The sequence below is a fragment of the Oreochromis niloticus genome, linkage group LG16 (assembly GCF_001858045.2).
Source record: "Oreochromis niloticus isolate F11D_XX linkage group LG16, O_niloticus_UMD_NMBU, whole genome shotgun sequence".
In the NCBI taxonomy this organism is placed as follows: domain Eukaryota; kingdom Metazoa; phylum Chordata; class Actinopteri; order Cichliformes; family Cichlidae; genus Oreochromis; species Oreochromis niloticus.
The window spans coordinates 17,384,894-17,397,591 of NC_031987.2; the positions used below are offsets into that span (position 1 = coordinate 17,384,894).

A 12,698-nucleotide genomic window follows, 5' to 3' on the forward strand; every position below is an offset into this window, starting at 1 on the left:
CAAACTGAAACTACCATGACTGTCATTTTTAATAACGAGTAAACATTTAGGAAAACGTATGCGTCGCGCCACAGCTTCATAACATGTGTATAACACCACGACTAATTGACGGCTTCGTGCAATTAATTAACTGTATTGTACACTAATGACAGTGGATTGAATGTCAGATTTAATAAGTACACTGATCGGTACGTGCTGCATTTGCCAATCCCATTGCTTCCTTTTTATTAAGATCAATGTTCAGAATGGAGCTATTTATGCACCCCTGGTACTCGACTCTCCATATGCATCTGGGCGTCGCTCCACAGGTGTGTACTTGTCCTCACTGCCGGTCAGTCAGTCACTGAACAACCATACATAAGCTGTTTAAGACCGAGCTGAAAGAAGCCCTTTATCGTGCTTCTGCTCATTAAGTCAGGACCTCATTGCCATTCAGCTGACAACAAGGCACACTAGAGCTCCTCTAATTGCTTCTCATCACAATGAATGGGTGACAGCATATGGGGAGAAAAGTGGAGAGTGGCCGGATGATGCTAAGCCCTCTGGACTGGTGTGAGAGTAGGCTTGTTCTAAAGAAGGTCCTCTCCTTTGTGACACAGCCCTCTTTTAGCCCGGGTGGCCCCTGCTTCCCCGGTTTCCTCTGAACACTTTCACTTAAGAGGATGAGAGAGAGAGAAATCACATCCAGCAACAGAAAATAAGTTAAATATAGCTGTCTGCGTTCATATTTAGCAGTGAAACATTCTTGATTAATTTTTTATCATTTCACACTAAAAGGATGCCTAAAAAAAGTGGAAATGGATCCAGCATCCTAATTTAGTTATGTAAACTTTAAAATGTTGTGCGTTACATATGTCAGACTGACAGACTCTCAGACAGTGTCGTGATAATCAGGCAGCAGCATTTTCTGCAGGATACCCGTAATAGCTACAGAGCCTTGCCATCGTCTCTTCTTCTGCTGTGCTACATCTTCTTCTTTGCCCCTCCCCTAAAAACACATGTACTTGCAAACACAAGCACAAATCATGAGACAAGCTAGTGCAACCACAAATGACCGCAAAACAAGGCTCTCACACTGTGCTGAAACAAGGGCACATAAATCAGGTAATTTCATTTTATTATTCCTATTTATTGATTCATTTTTGTCCCCCTGTGGCTTCATGTGGGGAAAGGAGTTTCACTGGGGGAGGGAGGGAGTAGGCTTCCACCCTAAGACAATGGTAGGAGAAGCACCGAACACCAGTGGGGCGTTCATTAACATGTTTATTTTTATCCACTGATTTGTAATCTAAACTGATGGCTCAAACTCTGATGCTGAACACATCAACACCCCCGAGATTCACCAACAACACGCCGTGTTCAGAAAACAATCTTGCGAACATTTTGCACCACATTCTCATTTTCTGCTATTGTACAACAGCTCGGGGCTTTGAAAAGTCGAAAAGAAGGGTGATAGAGTGAGTATGAAGTCAAAAAGTAACAGAAATCAGCTCAAAACCTCAAGAGGACGCAGTGTTGGGCAACAATTACAATAAACTTAATTTTTATAGCATTTTTCCAAACCAGAATTACAAGATCCTTAAACGAAATCTGCAAAAAGGCTATGGTTAAATGTTATACAGCTTGTCAATGCAGGTGGGTTTTTGAAAGTTGTTTAAAACAGGGAACTGATTAAGCTGATCTAAAGGTAAGAAGACGTTTATTCCATGGCAACTTTGCCATCTGCTTTACGTCTTGACTGTGAAATCTGTAACAGCAACTGATTCCCTGATCTGTGGGATCTGTGTGGTGCAACGTGTTCTCTGAGATATAAAGTGGAGCTACACCATGCAGAGATTTAAATATGATTAATAAATTCTTAAAAAGCAAATAGATGTAAGTGGCCTTGTGCTGCCCTGGTTTGTACCAAGTGTATGCAGGAAACTGCTGCTTCATTTAGGCATGTATACAATGAATTACAATGATGTAATAAAGGTGTGGATAAGGTGTTCAGTTATATTATCATAGAATTGGTTTGACCTTGACAGTAAATCTACATTCACTGGCTACTTTATTTGGTCCAACTGCTCAGTCAAGCAAATATCTAATCAGCCAATCACATGGCTGCAGTTCAGTGCATTTGGGTATGTAAACATGGTGAAGGCGGCCTGCTGGAGTTCAAACCGAGCATCAGAATGGATATGAAAGGCGAACGTGAATGTGGCATGGTTAACGGTGCCAGACAGGCTGGTCTGAGTTTTTCAGAAACTGCTGATCTGCTGGGATTCTCCCACACAGCCAGATGGTTGTGTGGGAGTGGTCCAAAAAAACAGAAACTATCCAGTGAGCAGCAGTTCTCTAGGTGGAAATGCCTTATTGATGTCAGAGGTCAGGGGACAATGTCAAGACTGCTTTGAGCTGATAGGAAGGCAACAGTAACTCAAATAACCAAGTGTCACAACCAAGGTATGCAGAAGAGCACACCGATCTGGTACAGCAGCAGAAGACCACACCAGATGCCACTCCTTTAGGCAAAGAACAGAAAACTGAGTCTACAATGCAAAATCGGACAATGGAAGAAAAGAAAAATCTTACATGTCTGCTGTGATCTTCAGGTGGATGGTTTAGAATTTGGAGTAAGCAACATGAACGAATGGATCTGTCTAGATCACAAAGAACAAATCACCAAGCATCCAATTAAACCCATCTGGGATGTAGTGGAACAACAGGTTCTCATCATGGATGTGTAGCCAAAAACACTGCAGCAATTATGTGATGCTATCATGTCAATATGGGCCAGAATCTGTGAGGGATGTTTCCAGAACTTTGTTAAATCTATGCCACGGAGAATTTCGACAGTTCTGAAGGCAAAAGTGTGTCAACCCCAATACGAGAAAGGTGAAACTAATGAAGTGGCCGGTTAGCGTAATGTGTAAAAATACCAAGGCTGAACTAGACTTCAAGCATTCCTATTGAAATTGCCCAGATAATGCCCAGCTTACTGGCAAATTGGCAAATAACACCAACATATTGGCAGTCTGTAGTAACTGTTCCAATACTCACAGATTAAGTGAATACTTTGAAGCTGAGGTGACTGAGTGAAATTCAGGTGATCATAATGTAAGAAGTATTCATCCACTGGGGAACAAGAACAACATGTCTATTCAGCAGTTTTGTGTGACGCTTAGCTTGAATAAGAATCACGCCGTGGTTTAATCTAAACCTGTATGTATTGTTGATGTTATTAGTAATTGGGAAAGAAAAAGTATTGCAGTAAAAACCGCATATGGAAAGCAAATTAAAATGCATAGAGATTAAGAGGTTTGTATTTAATGAATTCAGGATTTGCCTCTGCAGGTAGACTTTTAACAGGGGCTGTGACTGTAATGGACAAAGTGAAGTGAAGGCAGGAGAGGACAGACTGCAGTCCTCAGTGGCTCATTATAGTGAGAGAGGAAGACCAGCAGTAGGAGTGCAATATGATAGAAAGAGAGAGAGATGGTATGTGTCTGAATTTCTAATGTTTTGCTAAATTAGAATCAGATTAGATGTATTCCATATAAGGTTGTACCTGATGCTATTCTAGCAGAAAGGTTTGGCCCGATGGATATTCTGAACTCCTTCGTTCATTCACAGGAATGAACATAACTCTCCTCCGCTCTGCCTTCATCATCCCTTCCCCCACATGCCAACCGCTAAATGCATGCTGCAATCACACTCTTCACGGACAAAATCTGCAGAGCTTCCACCAGCCATCAGCAAACATAAGCATCAAAACATCAGTACACACAGTGTCGGCGTATGTTAGCCCGAGGAACGCAAGGCAAGACGGCAGTCTGTCTTCCTGCCCCACTGAATCTAAACCAAAACGGCTTTATTTTCCATCTTCCGCTTTTTTTGGAATTAAACAAAAAAGACGGACTAGATTTTAGTCATGTTATTCAGGAGGCCAGTCTACCGCTGTCCAGGTTTTTGCAGCCAGACTTTATCAGCATCAACACAAGTGTTCACAGCCAGAGTGCTAACTAGGCCACAGCATGGTATGCGACCCATGAGAAGGCTCTGTGGCCCCTTTTTGTTTCTCAACCATCTGATACTCTGCCTGCTGAGGTGGAAACTTACCCCTCTCAAACAGAGGAACGGGAACTGAAGCCTTCGGTATCAGTAACAGGGTGAGGTTAGACATTTTATGTTTTCTTAAAGAGACGCCAAAAAAAAAAAAAATTCCTGCCTTGAGTCACTTTGACAATAAAATCATCTGAGATGAGTTGCCTCTTCCTGAACAATGCTGCATGTTCCTGTTGTGAAATAAAAGACTGGATAATTGCTTGACAGATGTGTTTTGTAGACCATGCAGCTATCTCACTTCACTGCTGCGGGGAAGAGATTAACATCAGCACAGTGTGTACAAAGTTGACATATGTCTTCTGTATCTCAGAGATATTTGGGATGCGACTTGGTGAAACAAATTGTAATTACTGCTGAAAGAAAGCAACTCGCTTCAGGCAACTAAGTGTGCTTTAAAATTGCTTTACCTCAACTCCAGTAAAAACTCCTTTCTAAGGTTTTAAAGGTCTCCCTCATGCTGCTAAATCTGGTTCTGACTCATTGGGCCATAGACTTGGAGCTTTTGGTGTCCTGTCAGGACGTGGGCGGCTAGTGCTTTGAGTCCTGTGGAGTGTGGAATGGGGACTCCATGAACTGGGCTCGTTCAAGTGGATGCTTGATCTGATTGGGATGTGGGCAGTTTGAAGGTCGGATCAAGTGAGCTTTCGGTTCTTTGTCACACTTCTCGAGTTATTCGTGAGCCAATTTTGCTGTGGGGTGGAGTAAACTGTCCTGCTGTGGGAGACTGCTGCCATCAGGGAGTGCCACTGGTAAGAAGAGCTGCTTAAGAACCATTAGAAACGCGGTAGATGTCAAAGTAACATCCATGTGAACCCCAATCACCCAAGATTTCCCAGTAAAACATTGCAATGTAATGAGATAAATAATATTATTAACTTCCAATGATTTTAATGTTGTGACTGATCGGTGTATACACCGATTGGCAATTCGAAAATAAAGTAACCTTTTGTTTTTAGAAGCTCAACATACTCAAGAAAACAGGAACCTTTGTGACACTGAACTATATGTACATAGTAAATAAATAGATGTGTGTGTATGTATATATGTCTATATATATTTATTTATTTATTTTCTTTTTATAATAGATCTTTCCACCCTGAATGCAAGTCAGTGACTGAGATAAATATCTTCTCTGTTGATACCTCTGGGCAAAAAACAACATTCAGGCCACAGAGCTTTTTATCTCAAGTACTGACTTGTGATAAAGGATATAATGTGTGTTAAATTGAGCATGAATAAAGCTTTCTGTTCGCGAGAGCCTTTTGTTACCCTCCCCTGATTCGCAGCCTCAGCTTGTTTCAGGCCAGCTTGGTGAGAAAACGTTGCAAACTCACCATCACGACCACTCAGCTACACAATGAAGGACATTTTAGGGCCTTGCACAAAGGGTCACTTAGATACATTTCTTGTAGTGCACAGTATTTCGTCGTTTAATGTTCTTTTTCCCCACTGAAGATCCAAAGTGTCAGCGTGTGTACTCCTTGGCAGTTAGAGTAGTGTTAAACACAGCTTTGGGACACTGAAACATCATAAAAAATATATTAAACTCTGAGGTTGAGATCACCTTTGTAAGCGGAGCTTCCCATTGCAGGTTTTCCACGGATTGCAAGCCCTGAAGCGGACTGAAAAAAACATCCCTTCCACTCCTGCTCTAGACTCATATCAAATTTAAGCATCACTGGCTGGATGACATTGCAATTGACAAACTAGCGTGAGAAAAACTAGTACAAGAAAAGTAGACAAAAAATAAAAATAGAGTGTAATTAAACAGGATTTCACTGGGAGAACCTAGTGAGCGTTAAGTATTAGAAGAACATATGACACCTCTAGAAAGATTAAGAGTCATGCACTGCCTAAGGAACTGCATTTACCCACACTGCCTTGGGAAACAGCCAAAAGGACACAACCACCCTGCAATGCACACACACTAACTGTCAGTAAAGCTCAGCAACTTCACTGCCGGGGCCCATTCATACACATTAAACAGGTCCTGTGTGGCTGCTGCTGTATCTGTTTCCCTCCATCACTACTTTTCACAATCTACTCATCTCGCTCCACTGTTTTGGGAGGGAACGCTTCTGGTCACAGAATATAGCTCGTTGTTCTACTCTATCCTCAGACAAATACCAGTATTTTCTCTTTCTCCTCCCTGTGTTTCTGCCATTAAATCAAAGTCTGAGAACATCGAGAACACGAGCTGTGGGAGGATGAGATTGTGCAAAATATGTTATCTTCTTCTAAGTGCCTTAAAGGACATAGCTGGTGTTATTGTATATATTGTACTATATTAACACTATCAAGGAAAAGGCCACAGCCATATGCCATCATGCTGAGGCCCATTTTTACTGCCTGACGTACATCTTCGTTTCTGTACATTATATAAGATGTTTTCTTTATTTAATGTTTAGAAATGTTTGTAAGCTGTTACACAAAGTACAAATCAGTTATTGGTCAGGAACTATTTACAACTGCGGATTAACTTGTTCAAATTACTACGTAGGCCAGCAGGAGAGTGTACATGTGAAAAACCTAAACTACACTGCAGTGCTGCCCATGATCATCATAAGAAAATGTGACTTTTTCCTCCAAATCATTTGCTTTATGTTCAAATAATCCAGTTTCTACACAGTGAACATATCTTTTTACATTTTGTTATTGCATTTTTAAGCATTGTGACCAGATAGTAGAAGGCACTTAGCAATTAGTGTCTAATTTTAGCACATCCGCCTTCGCATACTGTGTCCAAATTTAGAGCCATGTGATGAGAACGTTAATGCTCTAAATCCTAAAGTCAAGAATGGAATTCTCTCACTTGGTCTTGTTCAGTCGTGCAACATCATAGCATGGACATGAACTCTCCATGAGTGAGCTGTAAAATCGTGCATCCTTTCCTTGTCATCCATAAAATATTTCCAAGGACCACCTCTGGCCCGTGAGCCGCGTTTTGAGAACCCTGGCAGCAGAAGAATAATTGTGGTGTAGTAATAACGACAGCTGTAGAGCAGATTTGAAACACTTTGGGAGATTAGGAAAGAGTGAGCAGAAATTGAATAACCCACAATAAACTGGAGGAACCCTGACATTACTAAGACCCATCCAGTTTCATTCAACATGCAGTTACCATGCCAACCTGTTACCAGACTGCAGCTGGAATCGGGGAAATGCTTCTTGGCCACGGTGTGATAATGAAAAGTCCCGTTCAACAACAAGAAAAACGATAATAACTCACCGAGATGTCGAAAAGCTCCTCTGTGTCATCCAGCATACGGACCCTGATGGTGACGTGTCGTCCGGGGGGCATGGCCGGAGGTCTGTGCCCGGGGTCTAACGTACTGATGCCAAGGGTCTCCGGAGCTCCGAGGCGCTGCCCTGCGCCAGAGGAGATTGTGTCTGGGTCTGGCTCTGCCATGGTGTGCTGCACTGCTCACTGCTCAGCCTGCATCAAGGGCAAGACAGAAGTCAAGCACAGAAAAACATATTCAACCTAAAGGTAAAAATCTGAAACTCCCGTCTCACAGCATCAGCGATGTATGTGCAGTACAGCCCAATGTCTGCATCAGCTCCCAGAGGACGGGCTGCACGACCTTTCATGTCACACAAAACACAGTAATTGCAAATGCAGTATTTGCACTCGCTGCTAATGGCTGATAATTGTTGCCAGTGGGAGACCCAATTAATCTAAAAAAAAAAAAAAAAAGGAGTGAGGCAAGTTCTTGATTTCAAAGCACAAATCAGGCAGCCCTAATTTGATTTAACAAATGAATCATGAGGCTAGAGTGTAAAAATCAAAGAGCCGGTAGAATGACAGTTGATTTGGGGAAGTTTTACGACCGGCACATTAAGGCCAGAGACATCGAGTCGACACTTGGGATTTAATAGGTCTCAGAGGGCAGCAAGTCAGACATGTAAAGACGCTGCAGGAGACGCGAAAATAGAATAAACACAGAGTAATAGGAATTAACCGAAAACACTCCAGATGATGAAAGAACTATATTGCATCGGTTATCAATAAACTGCAGGTTTAAAGTAGAGATAACAGATAACATACATCGATTTCTTTCCACTTACCCAATTCAGCTGTCATTGGGCAAGCAGGGAAAGAGATGGGGTACACCTCAGACAAGTCACCAGCCAATCAGAGCTAACACAAAGACAGGCAACTGTTCACTTCCACATCCACCAATTAACATAACACGAATGCCTTTTGGGTGTGGGAAGAAGCCCATGATGGCAAAGGGAAAACATCCAACTCCATGCAACCAGGCTCTGTCCCATCCATAACTAATAGATGAATGGCTTCAATGGGCCACAGAAAGTAACTAACATGACAAATATAAATGATGGGTACCATCGCTACAAAGCACCCAGTGCTGGAGGTTCACATCCAAAACCAGAAAGAGCTGGGGTACATCTGGAATGTGGGAAAATCTGCAGTATCACTCAGTCAATGACTCTCCCAGATGGCTGAATGTTTTGGACAAAGTCATGGATTCATTTCGGGTTGACACTTGAGTAGGCCACTATCCCCACCCCCGCCGCCACCACGTATCTACAGCCAGATCCCCTTAGGCCTTGCTGTCCTGCTTAATTCTCTCTTCATTACACATTCCAGCAGGCTGATGTCATCCTGAGACCTCACCGAGTGGTTCGTCAGAGTACCGAGGCCAATGGCAGTTGTTCAGCCGCCGCAGAGGTGAATGACTGGTGCCAAGTTTAAGCTGAGAGCTGAATAAGGCATTTCAAAGGAGTGGATAATGTAATTCAGTAGAGTGTGTGGAGAATATAGACCGAGGACAGTGGACACTGTAAATTCTGTAAGATGATGGTGTAGGGATTGATGGCTAGTAGGTCTGCTGACTGTAATTTAAATTTTTTAATTGATGATTGCTGACTGATTGAAAACTCAGTCGGCTGGGTGATAGAAAACTGTGACAAGTGACCAAAGATAAACAGATATTATTTACAAGAAAGAGAAAGGAAACAAGAAAACAGGAAAAAGGCAGTTTTACTTGAGGAATGACTGATTGAATAGGAAACTAATTTTCTGTCAAGTGATTGTTAAGGCTGTCAAGGCCATTCTGTCCAGATGTATTGTGCTCAAAGGCTAAAAAAAGTAAAGGACACTTTGTAATGCAATTAATCAGAAAGGTTCCAGCTCTGAGTTCTCTGTTATAAGACCAGTGACTTCGGGGACCATGTTGTATCATTTTCACCTGCCTGTACACTGTCATCACGGCACAGTGGGTGAGAGATGTTGCTATATTCCAGTTAAAGTGCACGCTCCCTTGGGCTGATCAAAAACAGACCTAAAAGCTGCCACCGGGGCAGTCTGAATGGAAACGAGCATATTTTCCCCAAATCAAGCCCAGTTCTTTTTGACACTTGATCCGAGTGGCCGTCACCGCTCGGTGGCCCTGGCTCTTGATTATTGGCAAGCGTATTATGTCAACTCTGTAAATTCATGGCTTGCATGACCTGCACATGCATGCCACGTAACCGGACACTCTTCAAACAAGGCACCAGTGAAACCGAGGGCAGTGAAAGAGTAGACTCTGATTATTTCAGTCAGCACGTACCCTCCCCTGCACCAAGCATCATGAATCAACCAGTCATGACTCCGGGTCTGTGTGCCTTTCTGAATAGGTAACACAGGACCAAACAAACACAAAAACAGGCAGTAGTACAGATGGCCTTGTTCCCAGGGCTAGAAAGTGACACAAAGCGTACTCGTCCAGGATACAATGCCAAAAGGGACATTTGCAGACCCCTGAGTGTTTCTCAGGGTAAACCTCCCTGCCTTTGAACTTGTTTGCTTGAAATTCCCCACAAGCCTGTAATGTTTAGCTGTGACTGCTGGCTTATTGAGAGTCCAGGGTTGTAACAGTGGCTCCTCTGTGTGCAGAGGCACACAGGGGCCCCTAGATGAAGTCCACAATTGCACAGCTGGAATCCTTTAATGACAGCTGAATGGCCAGAGGCTGTCTACCTGAGAGAAGCTGCTTAACAAAAAAACAGAGCTCAATTTCTTCTGTGTTTCGCAAACGACACTGATACATGGGTGTGGCTGGCATTGCCTGAAAGGCTTTAAGTTCTTACTGTACTGCTGGCAATGTGACATACGTCCATTAAGTGAAAGGAATGACAACCAACAGGATACTTGTAACTAAGGCCTATGCAAAAGAGCCTGAATGACTCGAATGCTACAGTCACTACAGACTCAGCTCACGGAGTCTGAAGTGTGGTCACACCATAAATATAATGTAGGTTAATAGAGCAGGCTGCTGTAATCCTCGGGACATTATCAGCCAGTACAGTACATGTGACATTAACGCATTGCTCGGACCCACCTGGACAGCCTCTGGAAACTGCTAAATGCACACACCCCGGCACTGTTTGATCTTTTAAATCTTTTTAAATGTCACAGAGCGTGCATGGATCGTCTCAGAGAAACGGAACCCCCCAACGACTGCGGCGTCTGCACATACTGCTAAGGTATATCTGTGCAATGCAACCCACACTGCAGGGACAGAAAGGACAGTCCCTAGCAACATATAAGAATTTTTCACACGGAGTGATAGTTATTCCCCACCTTCGAAATCCAGCATCACGAAACAACACGGGAAAGATACTCCCAAGACTTAACCCTAATCTCCTCAAACAAGTTGAATCACTTCCCTTAAAGAGCACAGTGAGAGAGAGGACTCGGGCTGCACGATTCTTACCCCCGTGTCTCGAAATGCGGGCTTGTCCACACGAAAGTATTTCCCAGCTGAAGGGGAAGACTACATCCACGTCCGGAAAAATTGGGGGAAAATGAATCCCAGATGAGTTTTAGACACAGCTCGCAGCGATCAGGAGGCTTCCTGCGGTCGCCATGGCGGACGACTGAGTGAGTGAGCCGGGGAGAGACGGGATTACATTGAACCGAGCGGCGGATCCACTCCTGCTGAATTCACTCAGACAATGAAGGAGGTGCAGCAGCACCTCCACCTTCCGAACAGCAGCTGCACACCGAGGAGCAACAGCACCACCCAGCGGCAGCAGCTGTAAAAAACAAATGCAAATTTACATACTGCATTCAAACTTTTTGTCTTTGAACTGTTAAAATGAAAGAATGTCGACCTGTTCCGCACATCAAAGGTGGATAAGACCTGCATTTACCAAGAGAGTTAAAACATCTTTCATTTTATTCTTTTCTTCACAGTCGGTGATTCGATTAATCCACAGGCTTTGTGTCACTATAGATATAGCTACACTATAGTTACAATATGGTTATAGTGGCGCTATAATGTAACAAAAGTTGCACTATAGTGACATTATAGATAGTTACATCATGTAGTCACATTATTTTTATATAAAAATAGTTACACTATAGTTACACTGCAGTGGTCCTATATTTACAGTAGTTACACTATAGTGGCGCAAACCATCAGTACTTTGGTAAACGAAGGTCACGTTTGTGGAAACGTTAGAGGAAAGCTTTAGGGCGCAATCCCGGAAGTTACCATGAAGGTTACTGCTTAATGGGTATGTGATGTATTATATATGTGCTTCAACATCGACATTTCCCCCTTTTATTTCCACTTTAAAGTTGTTGTGATTTCAAACTCACTGTTTTCTTCCTTATGTGTGTTATACAGTTGTTTATGTATTTGCCTCAGGCACCAGGAAAACTGAAAGGGTAAACATCACAACAATTTAAAAAAAAAACAACAACAACCCTGTACTAAGCAATGTCAGCATGTATTGAAACAGGTACTCTATTGTTAAATAAGAAGTGGAAGCAGTAATGTCCTACCCTCTGTTTCCTCCTGGTTGTGTGTACTGTGTGTGGTCTGCTCACTTATTATCTTATTTTTGGAAATAGCGAGTCACTGATCTAAGGACAGAGGTTAGTCATGCAACAGCATCCATGCAACAGCATCCTCTAGAGTTTGCCAGAGACTCTTAGCTCAAGGACATTTCTGTAAGACATTGTTCTCTTTTATCAAACTACTGTATTCTGCGTCACCTGTGTAAAAACCAAAACCCTGCAGTTTACCTGAGGTCCAGTTTAGTTTGCCATAAAGTGAAATGCAGACGAAATACAAAAGGCCATAACCATGGACACATGTTTGGAAAAAAAACATTAATCCTCCACTGTATGCATAACAGTGTGTGTAAGGATGTAAACTGAAAATGAGTCAAAGGTGTAGTTGTGTCACCATCAAAAACAAAGAAAAGGATGCTAGGATATTAACTTGGCATCATGCTGATTTCCTTGTGTCCAAGTTCAGATTTTATTCAGTTTCTGTGATATCCAAACAGAGATCTGCAATGCTAATACATTCTTGAACTCTTCTACTACTTTGTTAAACTCATGGCACGTATTCAGAACAAATGTTATTTAAACCAGACAATATCAAAAAAGGCATTAGGCAGCCACTGGTAAAGTTTGAAAGGGAGGACCAGACTAATGCAGAATTTTAAAGAAGGCTTTTAAAAAATGGCAAACATTGCCATCGTTATCATAAAAAATGATAATGATATGAGAAAATGGATACTTGGACACACACATGTGCAATAAGACTGCTATACGTGCAATTCTTCTT

At 42.5% G+C, this 12,698-nt stretch overlaps 1 protein-coding gene across 4 annotated transcripts in view; it reads right to left on the minus strand.

The window, feature by feature from the left end:
* LOC100690924 (FERM, ARHGEF and pleckstrin domain-containing protein 1) overlaps positions 1-11,130 on the minus strand; it is a 58,729-nt gene extending 47,599 nt beyond the window's left edge. The window contains exons 1-2 of one of the 4 annotated variants that reach the window (XR_003216973.1): positions 10,830-11,130; positions 7,337-7,543 (exon numbers count right to left, since the gene is read on the minus strand). Coding sequence is in view for 3 of the 4 variants with exons in the window: in XM_005452875.4 (XP_005452932.1) it covers positions 7,337-7,516 (180 nt within the window). In the remaining variant the exon portion in view is untranslated. The remainder of the gene's footprint in view (positions 1-7,336; positions 7,544-10,829) is intronic. The other 3 variants (XM_005452875.4, XM_005452877.4, XM_005452876.4) reach the window with 3 other exon arrangements.
* Positions 11,131-12,698: the final 1,568 nt, after the last annotated feature.